The sequence below is a fragment of the Onthophagus taurus genome, chromosome 1, assembly GCF_036711975.1.
Source record: "Onthophagus taurus isolate NC chromosome 1, IU_Otau_3.0, whole genome shotgun sequence".
Taxonomy (NCBI): Eukaryota; Metazoa; Arthropoda; class Insecta; order Coleoptera; family Scarabaeidae; genus Onthophagus; species Onthophagus taurus.
This window is the reverse complement of record NC_091966.1, coordinates 33,784,293-33,796,890: the sequence shown is the minus strand read 5'-3', so window position 1 is coordinate 33,796,890 and position 12,598 is coordinate 33,784,293. Positions and strand designations below refer to the sequence as shown.

The window sequence follows — 12,598 nt, the reverse complement described above, 5'->3', positions numbered from 1 at the left end:
TTGTCTATTAGTACCTCCATTAATACTACTTACTATACGCATTCTTTTCATATACTGTACACTCCCTTCAGTAGAAAGCTGCATAACAACTTCAATGAAACAAGACGGAATCGTATTTCGGCAAAAAAAACATTTTATATACAAGTGTCCGGAAATGACGTGTACAACGGAAAACCACAAGTACCTTAACCAAAAATATGATGATTTAACTCAATTTATCTATATACAAAATTGCTTAGTTTAGTAGTTAAAGATAAAACGCAAAACGAAAAATACGAATACTACCGTCAAGTTTAAGCGACAAACTGTTTTTGTTTTTAAAATTAATTATACCCAGCCATCACTCATTCGCACTTGTAGGAATTTAGAAAATATTTTTTTATGGCTAAACCATTCATCCAACAGAAAATTTAATATTTATTTGAAAACTTTCTAAATTAAAGTAACTATTCAGAAAATGGTAGTGTTTGTACAGGGGGTTAAAAAGATATGGATGCATAATTTATATATAGTATGTATATATAGAATGACAGCATGCAAATATCTGCTTGAACCAGAGAATTTTCGTTTTCGATCCTGGATTGCCGTTCAGGTAGTAATCACCTACCCATTAGTAGGACATGTTGGAGCAGTAGTGGACATATTGCTTAAACCTGTAAATGGTAGTTCTAGCCACTTTCTCTATATGCAGAACCATTAGAGATAGGCCAAGCAGAACATCCATTGCTAGAGTTGGCGTTGTGCTTATCGCACGTGTTTTAACATAGTAGTTAGGTTAGTTTTCTTTAGAAATGTCAATCAACTCTGACAAAATAATTATGTAAGGTTAGTTTTCTTTTTTAAATGTCAATCATCCCCCAGAGGAATGTTAGGATAGGTCATTTTTCTTTTGAAACTCCAAATATAGTGCGACGGAATGTTAGGATAGGTCAGTTTTCTTTTGAAACCCCAATTATAGCGCGAAGGAATGTTATGATAGGTCAGTTTTCTTTTGAAACCTCAATTATAGCGTTAAGAAATGTTAGGATAGGCCAGTTTTGTTTCTGCCTGTCAATCATCATTTATGGATAACGAATTTGAGACAGCTGTATATAGAAATTGTACCATGTGATTTAATATTTATAAGTTTCACCGATTTCTATAAGGTTGGAACATTTTAGTTTGTATATCTGTACCTAAGGGGTAAAGGATCATAACTCCAGTTTTTGTCAATATCGAGTTAACTATTATAAAACTTATTATAAGAGCATTATAAAGCTTTAAACCCTGTTTTCTAAAAAACCTTAAATAATGGAGATATAATCCTTTACCTCTAAGGTACAGATATATTGTTTTCAAATATATAAAAACATTGACTCTTGTTCAAGAGAAAAGCACTTTTTTTTTAATTAGTATGGTGAGTAAGATTGTTGAGATTAGAAATGTTTTCAATGTAAGGTAATGATATTGATTTCAAATAGTCTGTAAATACTAGTTATTTACATCAAAGTCTGGAAAGTTGTCTATTGCAGGCGAGGAACATTTCTCGTAGCAGAGTATCCTTAAGTTCCGAGCCTAGCAAGTCAACATTCCTCTACAAAGAGTCTGGCGGTCTTCTTCACTTTCCACTACCCTGTCTTCCCTTTTTTGCCAACCATAGTATCACCCGTCTAGTATCCTGCATTCTTTGTAGATGTCCCCACTAACTGAGATACATCTTTTCTATGAAATCTTACATTTAACTTCTTAATTATACATTTAACTCTTTTTTTCCTTATGTCATCATTCCTAATCTTGTCTCTCTTCATCACCCCCTTCAAAAAAAAATATATACCTTTCTAATTAACAGGTGAATTTTAATACTTAGGAGTACAAGTTTTTGAAGGCATCAGCATTTCTGCCGTTTTTTAGTAAGGGCGTTTCTCGTATATATTGCGCAAACATTTTTTAGTATGTCCAAACTTGCGCGCGGCACGCCTTAACAGATGAGGACAAGAAATATAATTTTTTATATAAAGATTCAAGACTTCAAAATCGTTAACGGTATCAATTTAATAATGTTTTTATAATTTATTTGTGTATAATAAATACAGTTCTTAATAACAATTAATTATAAAATAGAACGAAAATCACATAAACATTTGAATTAATCGCAATTGAAACAAGATTAGGTTTCTTATTTCAATTGCGATTTATTCACAACTAGAGATGCAATGAATATTGGGATACAAATCAAGCATCCGACAAGTTCGGGCGTTTCATTTCTAGTTCCTAACATGATATCGAATATTTAGTTGAACAAAATTTAAAAACACAAATCCATAATTTATAATTTCAAGTCTTAATTGTTATTTACGTATTAAGGTGTTAAAGCTATTCGTTTTTTAACAACCTAGCTTGTTGTTAAGCTATTGGAAAAGTTACCACAAAAATATTAACAATATCTACTATTAAAAACCATAAAATGATTAGTGAAATCACGTTAAATAAAATGTAATCATGAGAAAAAACATTCATTTTAAAGTTAAAAGTGGGATTTTGTTGTCTAAATACTTATACTAATTTTAATGGAAACTACTTCCATCCGTTTATTCTGTTCAAAAGCTTCCAGGTGTGAGTTCAAAACATGAAGTCTCAGTGACAATTTGCAACTCATTTTTGGTATAAGTTTTGATTCACAAATGATTTCACAAACTGTTTCATTAAGCCATGTTGAAACTACTTCTATTACTCAACATGTTCTTCCAGTTGGGTTGTCCAATTGGTCTCCAGTTTAGATAAATGTCAAAAAACATCTATTTTGTTCTAATTTTTAATAAAATCGGAACTGATGTGTGGTGCATATTTGTAGCTATAGTTTATGAATTTTTAAGAAACAATAAAACCGAGGACTGTTCTGATCAAATACTATCAAAAAAAATTGAATCTGCTCTGAACTCGTAATTGGAAGCTTTTAACTGAAGAAGTGGGATAAACATGTCCATAAGGATATAAAAGAATACGAAGTCAACCCTAAAATCATTTTTGTTTTCAGCTTATTAAGAATGAGTTTTGCTGTATTGGTAAAAAGTTGCAGATTTATGGCAATATCAAAAACCTTTCAGGCAAACAATATTAGTAGCAACTATTAGCAAATATAGTAGTTTTTGTTGAATCGATGAATAGTGCAGGAAACACAAAAAAATAAAAACGGAAAAGTAAGTTTCAGTGATTGTTGTGGTGATAAAACATTGTAAAAATTATGCAATATGAAAGCCACTTTTTCACAAAATTGCTACTAATGAACATCCACAGTATCATCTTTGTGATTCCTTTTAGTGTTCTTACCAAAAAAATGAAAATTCATTGCAAACTGTAACTTTTCAGAGTGCTTGTCAAAACTTGTAGAGGTACAATTTGGTCAGCTTATATCGATCTAACAAATAATAATTTGTTGAAAACATACGTGTAATAGAGGTTCACCTAAAACAATAATAAAAGCTTAAATGCAATCCTGACAACAATAACGATTTAGGAAATTCAGTGTATAAGGTTTCAGATTTACTAATCGTGCCCTACCAGATAAGCCCTTCATTATTATGGTGGTCCAGAGTTGGAAGACATTTTAAAATACTATTTTAATTTATTTTCCATAAAATCTAGCTACTATTATGAGTAAGCTCTTTTTCAGCAACTTATGATTTTATGCTAGGATTACTTGTGACATACTTACATGGTGCCCTGAATCTGTAACCAATAATGATTCCTGGATAAGTTAAGTACCTCAATATCGTCCACTATTTCCTATGGAAAATTTCATGCCACCATTCATAACAACATTAAAATTTGAAAATTACACATATTGTAGTTTTTCATTCCTTTTTTTCATCTCAATAAAAATTGCATTTTATCTTCTTGTGACTGATAGTAAAATTGTTAGTTAAATACTAAGTGAACTCAAAGAACTTTCACGTATTAAGTTTTATAATAAATAAACCTAAAACGCATTATCTTAACATATTGTAGAATTACATTCTTCTTAAGGTGTGTCCAAACATAGAACAAAACATTCTTTGGTTGCTACCATGTACTTGACGCTCTATGTTTGGACACACCTTTAGCTTTGATTAAAATTAGATTTAATACCTTTAAAATTTGCTATTCCATACCATAAAAATATTATTTGTCTATTATAAGAAATTATAAGTTGCAATTTAAACATTAAAATAAAAGCAAAAACTAATTATAAAACAAACAAACTTTAAGTTTGACTTTAAATCTTAAAAGGACCAAATCAAGCGTTTGAATATTAAAATGTCATGATAAATTTAGCCCAATTATATTAACATATTTAAATTTAATGGCAACTGTATTATGATTACATCCATTGCATCTCTATTCACAACTACCTACTGAAAATGTTATTATTTTTTACGCATAAAATAAATATTTACGCCATATCTATAATTAATTAATAAATTATGTGATTGGCATCTAATTATACAAGATTAAATCTGTGTTAATTCAACTAACATTTTGTTTAAAAGTGAAAAAACGATCTTGTATTTAATAAAATGCGCCATCTTGTACAAGAAACACAATATAAAAAAATTAAACTATATAACTAAGCTTTAAACTTTAATATTAGCTAGCTTTTTTTCTTTAGTAGTTATATTTATGAACGTTTCGAGTTTGACTAGATAAACTTGTTACAAATAGTTTTTTTTTATCTTAGTGACTTGTCTCAATTAAAAAATGCACTATTTTTTAATTGTTTAAGTGGCGTCTCTAATTTATTTATAATTAATTATTTGAATAAAGGCTACTTCATTCGTAGTTACCCTATCTATCTCATTAAATAGTAGTAATAAATTTTCCTATACCCTATAACAGTATAAAGATCGCTTCGAAAATTGTTTCATTCTTTTTTCCCTTTTATTTTTTCATAATACTTGATTGTTCCTACGAAATGTAAATTTACTAACAATTACAGTTTCCTTTTTTTTTTTTTCGATTTAGATTAAAATTCAATTAATTAAAATTATCTAAATCTGACCAAAAACTCGTAAAAATGAGTTATTTTTTTTATTTATTTGGAAACTCAGGCCAGTAATTAATGCGAAAACGTTGCGTCGTTCCTTCAAATAATTTATCGAGCCAAATTGGTAATCCATCTAAAAGATCACCTTCCAATAGCACATCTTCTTTATCTGAATCTGATGATGATGATTCATCAAAAGCAATAAAAGCAGCTGTTTCTAAATCCTTTTTTTGAATCGAATATAACTTCAATTTTTTTCGTAACTACAAAAAATAAAAATTGATTTTGTTTTTATAATTCAATAATGATAATTAATAATAATAATCTTACACCATGATTTAATTCTGTGTGTTTTGCATGAAACATACAAAAATATTTTCTGTGGCCATTTAAAGCTAAAACAGTTCCAACACAATTTCTAGGATTTTGTATTTTTAATTCTCTTGTATCCATTATTGATAGTTCCAAAAGTTCTTTAAACCAACTTATTCCTCGTTCGATATACATATAAGCAAACATTAATGTTTTATTTCTTAAAAAGAACGTATAATGAGAAATTTTAAATTAAATTATTTAATATTACTTACTTCCTGTATGGCCAAACAGCTTTATGAAAGGGTGGAATTAATTGTTGTCTCGATTGCATATCTAAGATGAGTAAAATCGTACGACATCCCGGTTTTAAAAGCCTCACCAAGCCGTGATATTTTTCTGATCGAAGTTCATGAATTTTCAGTTCCGGTTGATAAACGGAAATTGATCCATTTGATACGTTATTGTTTGTTACTGAACTTTTGGTGGCGTTTATTTTTTCTTCTTCGATCCGCACAAAATACGTCATAACGAAACCAATTATAACAATAAAAGCGACTGTTCCCAAAACGGATAAAGCTGGGAGGATTTGTTCTTTGCTTAATCCATCGTATATTGATAACCAAATGGTGCGAATTTTTGAGAAAACTCTACCAACGATTCCTTTTGCGTGTTCATCAAATAATTCCTTAAAAAATTGTAATTTATATATTATAATATAAAAGTAAAAATAAATTGAAATAAAGTTACTTTTACAAACGCTTCGTAAGTTAAAGCTTCCGTTGAACGTAATAATCGGCTTATCGTGTTTTCTAATTTTTGTGTTGTATCATTCATATTTTCTTCATATTCCCATTTTTCATCGGCCCATTCATATTTTACATGTTGAGTGTCTCTACGCCATAATATTACGATTCTTAGAAGAGGTTCTACTAATTTACCCTCTAAAAAGAAAAATAAAAGGAATTTAATTAATATGTTAGATTACCATAGAGGTTGAAATTATAAAATTTATATATAAACTTAAAAATAGAGAAACAGCTGAGAAATACAAAAGTAGACTGGAGTAGAAAATTCAAATGAAGAGAGAAGTGATGACCAGGTGGAAAGTAGAGAAGACAAGTGAAAAGAAGAGTATTTCTAGGAATTATTGGAAGGTACAGAAATAGGAGAGGACCAACGCTCAAAATGTAACAAGAAATATATAAAAATTGGGAAAAATGCCTAATTTATAAGAAAGGGGACAAAAGTGTAAAAATTATAAGTACAATTCTGAAAGTATACGAACATGTGATAGAGCATCGATTAAGATTAATGATAGAATCTGCACTTCAAATGCACTGCAAGACAAAATGATAAAAGTTATCCAGAGCATTTATAAAACAATATATTAATTTAATAAAGCGAAATGCACAATCGGAAAACTGTATAACCAAAGAAAACTTTAATCAAGAAGGAGATATGAGTCCATTCCTATTTACAGTGTTAATGATGTATCATTCATAATAAGGGAATTTCGCAAAAGAACAAGCAATAGTCTAACAGGCTAGGTTATAGAAATTTAGGAACTATAGGTTTTTCAGACTCTGTATTTATGATATTGTGATAATTACAGGGTATAAAAATGATTTTCAGCGAAATATCACAACATGGAATCAAGTACTAAAAGAATGCGGCATGAAGAGACTATTTAGTTTCATAGTTTAGACTATTTAATCACTATTTAGTAACATAGTTTCCGCTAACGAAAAGGTTTATTCGAAAAAGAGAAGTTGCGAGTAGTACTAAAAGGTACGTTTGCGCGGCACATATTTTAGATGCGTATACATATGGCTATTGTTAATGCCTTAGGTTGTACAACATGTGTAGTGATAGCTGCACAACGTTTGTTTCGATCGAAACATACTTGAAGGTTAAAAACAACTATCAACAGCGATATTTATTGTTGAATTCTTGAAAAACTTCACCAAGTAATTCGAGAGAAACGAAGATAAGTTAACGAACGAACACCTCTGTGGTGCTCCTTCATTTCCTTTATATTCTTTTTTCGCTGAAAAAACTTAAATTGAATATCAATAAATAATGTATTATTATTAAATCAGAAGAAGGCCTGGCTTGTTAAATACAACTGCGAAGTTTTTGTCCATCCTCCCATAGTCCAGACCTGGTTTCTTCTGATTTTCATTTGTTTGTTCCATTCAAAGTTTATTTGACGGGTAAAAGGTTTGAAAACGACGACGAATTTCAAAATGAAGTAAGGCAGTATTTTCAAAATTTGGTTCGAACCTTTTATGAACTAGGTATATAGAAGCTTGTACCTCGCTGGGATTAGTGCCTTAACATTGGCGGCGATTATGTTGAGAAATAACTAAGAGTTCACGCTTTTACTTTGTGTATATTTGATTTCTATAAATGAACTAGTCTGTCTGTAATTCACAAATGTACCTTAGTAACCGGACATACCTCGTACATAAAGCAAAACATATAACAGAAAGGAACAAAAGCAAGATCCAAACAACGAATTTGAAATTTCTAAGAATAAAAAAATGTAACAAGACGAATTGCAGTTAGAAATCAAGAAGTCAGAGAAAAACTAGAGGTGGAGATATTTTTTGGAGTATACAGACTATTTCTGTAAGTCGTGGCCTAATTTTAATCACAAATACTAGAGTGGAAATGATGACGATTCGTGTAAAAATTTTTGATCTAAACCCATAAATGGCTAAGATAACATAGGCCATCAAAGTAAATAAATTTTTAAACATTTTCTTAAATATTTTCAATATGGTTTATCTTAGAAAGATAAAATTTGGCAAACAGTGCAATGTTATGATGAGAAATCGTTTAATATCACTTTTGAAAATATGCAAACTAATTATCCACTGCGACTGCAATATTGCCAAATAATGCAGCACAAAATCCAAATTGATGATCAGTTTTAAGACAAGTGATCAATTTGAGAAATTTACATAGTTGGGCGGACGAAAATCCAAGATTTAAGAAAACTTGGAAATCACAATGGAGATTTTCTCTTAACGTTTGGGCTGCCATTGTGGGCGATGTAATTATTGGACCCGTTTTCTTGCATAGGTGCACCGATAAGTTGGCCCCCCCGATCGCCGGATCTTACACCTATAGATTTTTATTTATGGGGACGCGTTAAATCGCTAATTTACTGCGTTGAAATAACTTCAGTTGATCAACTGAGGTTGCAAATTGTTGATTCATTTGATCAACTTCGAACTGAGATCAATGTTCTCCGCAGAGTGCGCTTTAATTTAAGACGGCGATATCAGGCGTGCATTGATGCCTCTGCATCTGCTTTAGTATTTTTTTGTTCTTTTTTATTTATTACTATTTGTTTATAATTTTATTGTTCTTGTTAATATTTTTGTTAGAATTTTTGTTATGTTCTTGTTTGTTGTTACCGTGAAAATTAAATTTATTGTTTTAGAAATTACATTCTTTTATTCAACTAAAATAAATTAACACTGGATTTAACTAAGTCTGCACTTAGAAATTTATGCAAATAATGGTTATTAGCTCAGTTCGTTTTTCAATTGTCATCGCCAACTCAGATCTTGCGGAATATGTTTCCTTTTTTTTGTTTGTTACGATTGAAATCAAAGCTGAACATTTTCAAAGAGTGATAATAGTTTCTAAAATAAATTTTCTATTAAAAAGTACAAAAATAAATGTAGGGTTACGAGCGAACAAAAAAGTTCTGAGCAAACAAATTTTAGGGAGACCTGTATAGCATGGTTACCGCCGCGCCGCCTGATCAAAGTCAAAATTGGTTCAATGATTTTGCTTGATATTTGTTTACCCTGTACCAAATTTCAACGCTCTACCATAAATGGTATTGAAAATATTTAGAAAAATGTGTTAAAATTTCTGAACTTTGATGGCCTATATCTTGGCCATTTGAAGACTTTTATAATAATTTTTTTTCACGAATCGTCATCATTTTTGCTCTAGTATATGAGGTTAATTTTATGCCCCGAGTCACCGGAACATCCTGTAGATACGACACGTTTCTAATTAAATTGTAGAGAATAGACAACCTAAGCCTTGACGTCACAGAGATGGGCGGAGCTTATACTGACTCCAAACATTTTCGTTGCTAACTGTGTTCCTAACGGTAAATCGTCATATGCAATTTTTCAATTAGTGTTAAAATAAAATAAATTAACAATAAATGACATTTTTATGGCGATTTATCGTTAGCAACGGAATTGTTTGGAATCGGTATAAGCTCCGCCCATCTCTGTGACGTCAAAGTTAGGCAGCCTATTAAATTTTCTATTTAATGGACTAATAACATATGGGATTTAATTTAATTTTCGACCACCTGTATAAAGTTATACAGTAACGATTAAAACGACTAATAAAATTTTGTGAAAAACGATTTTGTGCCGATTCCGGTGGACCGGAAGTAGCGACCATCTTGAATATATATTAGATTAAAAGATCGAGATGAACATTCCATATAAATAAAAAATCAGAAAAATAGCTGCAATTGAACTAATAAAAACAAAGTGTCACTCACTTTTTGGCGTACACTGTATAATAAATGAATTTAATAATGTTGAAATATTTGTCATTTCATCACCAATAGTTTTCCTATTGAGACATTAATACAGTGAAAGCCACTTGTGAGTAAAACATCAAATTTTACTGTGTTTACCCTAGCATTGCATTGCATATTCAGTTCAGTTCAGTTCAAAAATGTTCATAATATTAAATTACCTGGTATTAAAGCATTAACAAACTCAATTTGTTTATCATGATAAATATAAGCAAATCGAACTTTATCAATACTATAAGGAGCATTTTGTGCGTAAAGTCTAAAAGTTTCCCTGTGAACATCATGATTACTTGATGTTGAAGTCACCAAAACAACACAAAGCTTTTTTCTGGGTTTATTCCATTCACATGGACAAAGTGAATCCAACACTTCCTAAAAACAATATTATAAGTTTTTGAACTAATCATAATATTATATATAATATAATATATATACCTGTGATGATAATCTTGGTAAAGCTAAAAATTGATTTGAAGTAATAATATGATGTAAAGTAGTGGTAGGTATATCTTTCATGGTAATACTAGCAACTGGTCGTGATGAATTTTCATTAAACATTAAAACAGCGTCCATATCACTTGGTATTTGATATTTAACACGTAACTCTTCAGATTCAACAAATCTATAAAGTTAAAAAAATTTAAATTTAATCCATATTTAAAAAAATTAACTCACCCAAATGCTACTCTATCTCTAAAGTGAAAAGCTGTAATTAAATATCTTAATCTAATTAAACTCCTTGGTTCAAAAACTAAAGCTCTAACTCGATTATCTGTCCAACCATTTAAAAAATCTTCAACATCTGTTTCATCTATGGATGGTACTAATTTATATGGCAGTTTTCTTCGAAGGAAATCGATTATTCTTTGTAAACTAGTAATTGTTTCTTTATAAACATAGATGTTTCCATCTAAAAGTAGTACTAAACAAGGCAAAGTGTGAACATTTAAACGTCTTTTTAGTTTAGGTTCTTTATCAGCTTGAATTGTAACAAAATTAATGCCATAAGGTTCAACATAATCTACTAATTTTCGCATATAAGGTGCAGCTTGCATACAAGAAAAACACCAGTCCGTATAAAAGAATATGAAATAAGGGGTTTTACTGCTTCTTGGGAAAATTATTTTATCAAAATGTCTAAAAAAAAAAAATTAATATTGCACTATTTCAAATATTATAAATAAGTATACCTTGTAGTTATAGTAAGTTTATGAAAAAAAGTTATATCATTATTAGGTGCATAAAACCTTCCGTCACCAAAAAAATCATCATAACCAAAATTATATCTTATATTATCATGTTGATAATTAAAATCTTCATCGGTAATCCCATTTTGATCATATTTAAAACGTCGATCAGGGTCTGAGAGTAATTCATAAGCTTGTTTAATTTCAACAAATTTATTTTCAGCGTCGGGATGTCCTGATTTATCCGGATGCCTTTAAAATCAAAGTTAAATAATAAACTTAACCTCAAAACGAATAAATCTTAATTTACCATTCTTTGGCTAATCTTTTGTAAGCTTTTCGAATATCTTGACTAGTCGCAGCACGTTTAACGCCCAATATTTTGTATGGATCACCTGTTCGAGTTGAGGTCGTTTGTCCCTCCAGGAAGAGGAAGAATAAGGCTAAAATGGGCCACACTTGGCGCAACCATATCATTGTCACTTCCCGTACATAAAAGCGTCGAGATTTTTCTATACGTTTTTTCTAATATCCACTTGTTCCGGATGAATTTTTCGTTCGAAATTTATTGATCATTCGCAGAGAGACGAGATGACAACTATTTTTATCCCCTCAAAAAAGACCAGGACAAACAGCTGATTTTTAAAATAAATACGTTATGATAGTGATTTAGTTCAAAATACTTTTTTTATTTTAAAAATTTAATTTTTTAATCTTCAAAAAATATATTTTAAAATGACACTTCTTGTTTATGATTAACAAACAAATTGTTCAATATTTTAAAGTGATACCAACATAAGATTAATAACCAAATTTAATTTCCTTTTTTTCTTCAATTATGTTTTAAAAATGATTTAAAATAAAGATTGTTTTAAATAATTATTATTAAAATGAATATGTAATTTTGTTTATAATTAATTGAATAATTGCAGATTTAAATGTACACCCAACTTTGCTTTAGTACCAAATCAAAAATAACTAGGTTTAATCGATTCTTGCTTTACATCTTTTACAACAAGAAGCTGCAAGAATTAAATCTGGTTAAATCCTTAAAAAGCGATGAATGCTGCTATAAATATTAACGTTGAAGATACAACAGCTAGTTTGGTTAAATATGGGTTATATTTGGGAGCAATTTTTCAAATTATCTGCTTGTTAGCTTGTGTAATTTTACCTGATTCTGTTGAGGAGTCTGTGAATTGGTCTGTGAGGGTAAATACTCAAATATGTGTTGATATAAACCATAATCAATTAATATTTATATTGTTATATTATATAGGGTGAAAGCGATGATGAAAGCTCTGAACAAAGCACTCCCCATCACACCCCAAGGAGACCTCATCATAGACTCAGGAAACAAGAAAAAAAGAAGAGGCGTTAAATATTAAAAATAATTCAATGTTTAATTTAAGTTTTCGTCGTTTATATAATTTATAACATTTTTATTAAACACTTAAATTGATTTGAAATTGTTGTAATTCAATTCATAACCTTGAAGTTTTGTTTAAATAA

General features: G+C 29.8%; 2 protein-coding genes across 2 annotated transcripts; one reads left to right on the top strand and one right to left on the bottom strand.

The window, feature by feature from the left end:
- Window positions 1–5,028: 5,028 nt before the first annotated feature.
- On the bottom strand, window positions 5,029–11,656 carry LOC111417247 (dnaJ homolog subfamily C member 16 l(3)80Fg). Its single transcript, XM_023049469.2, has 9 exons — window positions 11,397–11,656; window positions 11,090–11,338; window positions 10,575–11,036; window positions 10,335–10,521; window positions 10,061–10,271; window positions 6,062–6,255; window positions 5,587–5,999; window positions 5,330–5,531; window positions 5,029–5,262 (listed from the first exon to the last, which is right to left on the bottom strand). Exons 1-9 carry the CDS (start codon window positions 11,561–11,563, stop codon window positions 5,044–5,046), a joined length of 2,304 nt encoding a protein of 767 aa, XP_022905237.1. The 5' UTR covers window positions 11,564–11,656; the 3' UTR covers window positions 5,029–5,043.
- A 412-nt stretch (window positions 11,657–12,068) lies between these two features.
- On the top strand, window positions 12,069–12,548 carry LOC111417256 (protein anon-73B1). The gene is made up of 2 exons (XM_023049480.2): window positions 12,069–12,298; window positions 12,366–12,548. Exons 1-2 carry the CDS (start codon window positions 12,146–12,148, stop codon window positions 12,465–12,467), a joined length of 255 nt encoding a protein of 84 aa, XP_022905248.1. The 5' UTR covers window positions 12,069–12,145; the 3' UTR covers window positions 12,468–12,548.
- The last annotated feature ends 50 nt before the right edge of the window (window positions 12,549–12,598 follow it).

Coding starts and splice junctions, on each gene's coding strand:
- LOC111417247 (XM_023049469.2), bottom strand. CDS start 11,563: ATGATATGGTTGCGCCAAGTGTGGCCCATTTTAGCCTTATTCTTCCTC. Junction 10,522..10,574: donor AGAGATAGAGTAGCATTTGG/GTGAGTTAATTT, acceptor TTAACTTTATAG/ATTTGTTGAATCTGAAGAGT. Junction 5,532..5,586: donor GCTGTTTGGCCATACAGGAA/GTAAGTAATATT, acceptor GTTCTTTTTAAG/AAATAAAACATTAATGTTTG.
- LOC111417256 (XM_023049480.2), top strand. CDS start 12,146: ATGAATGCTGCTATAAATATTAACGTTGAAGATACAACAGCTAGTTTG. Junction 12,299..12,365: donor CTGTGAATTGGTCTGTGAGG/GTAAATACTCAA, acceptor TATATTATATAG/GGTGAAAGCGATGATGAAAG.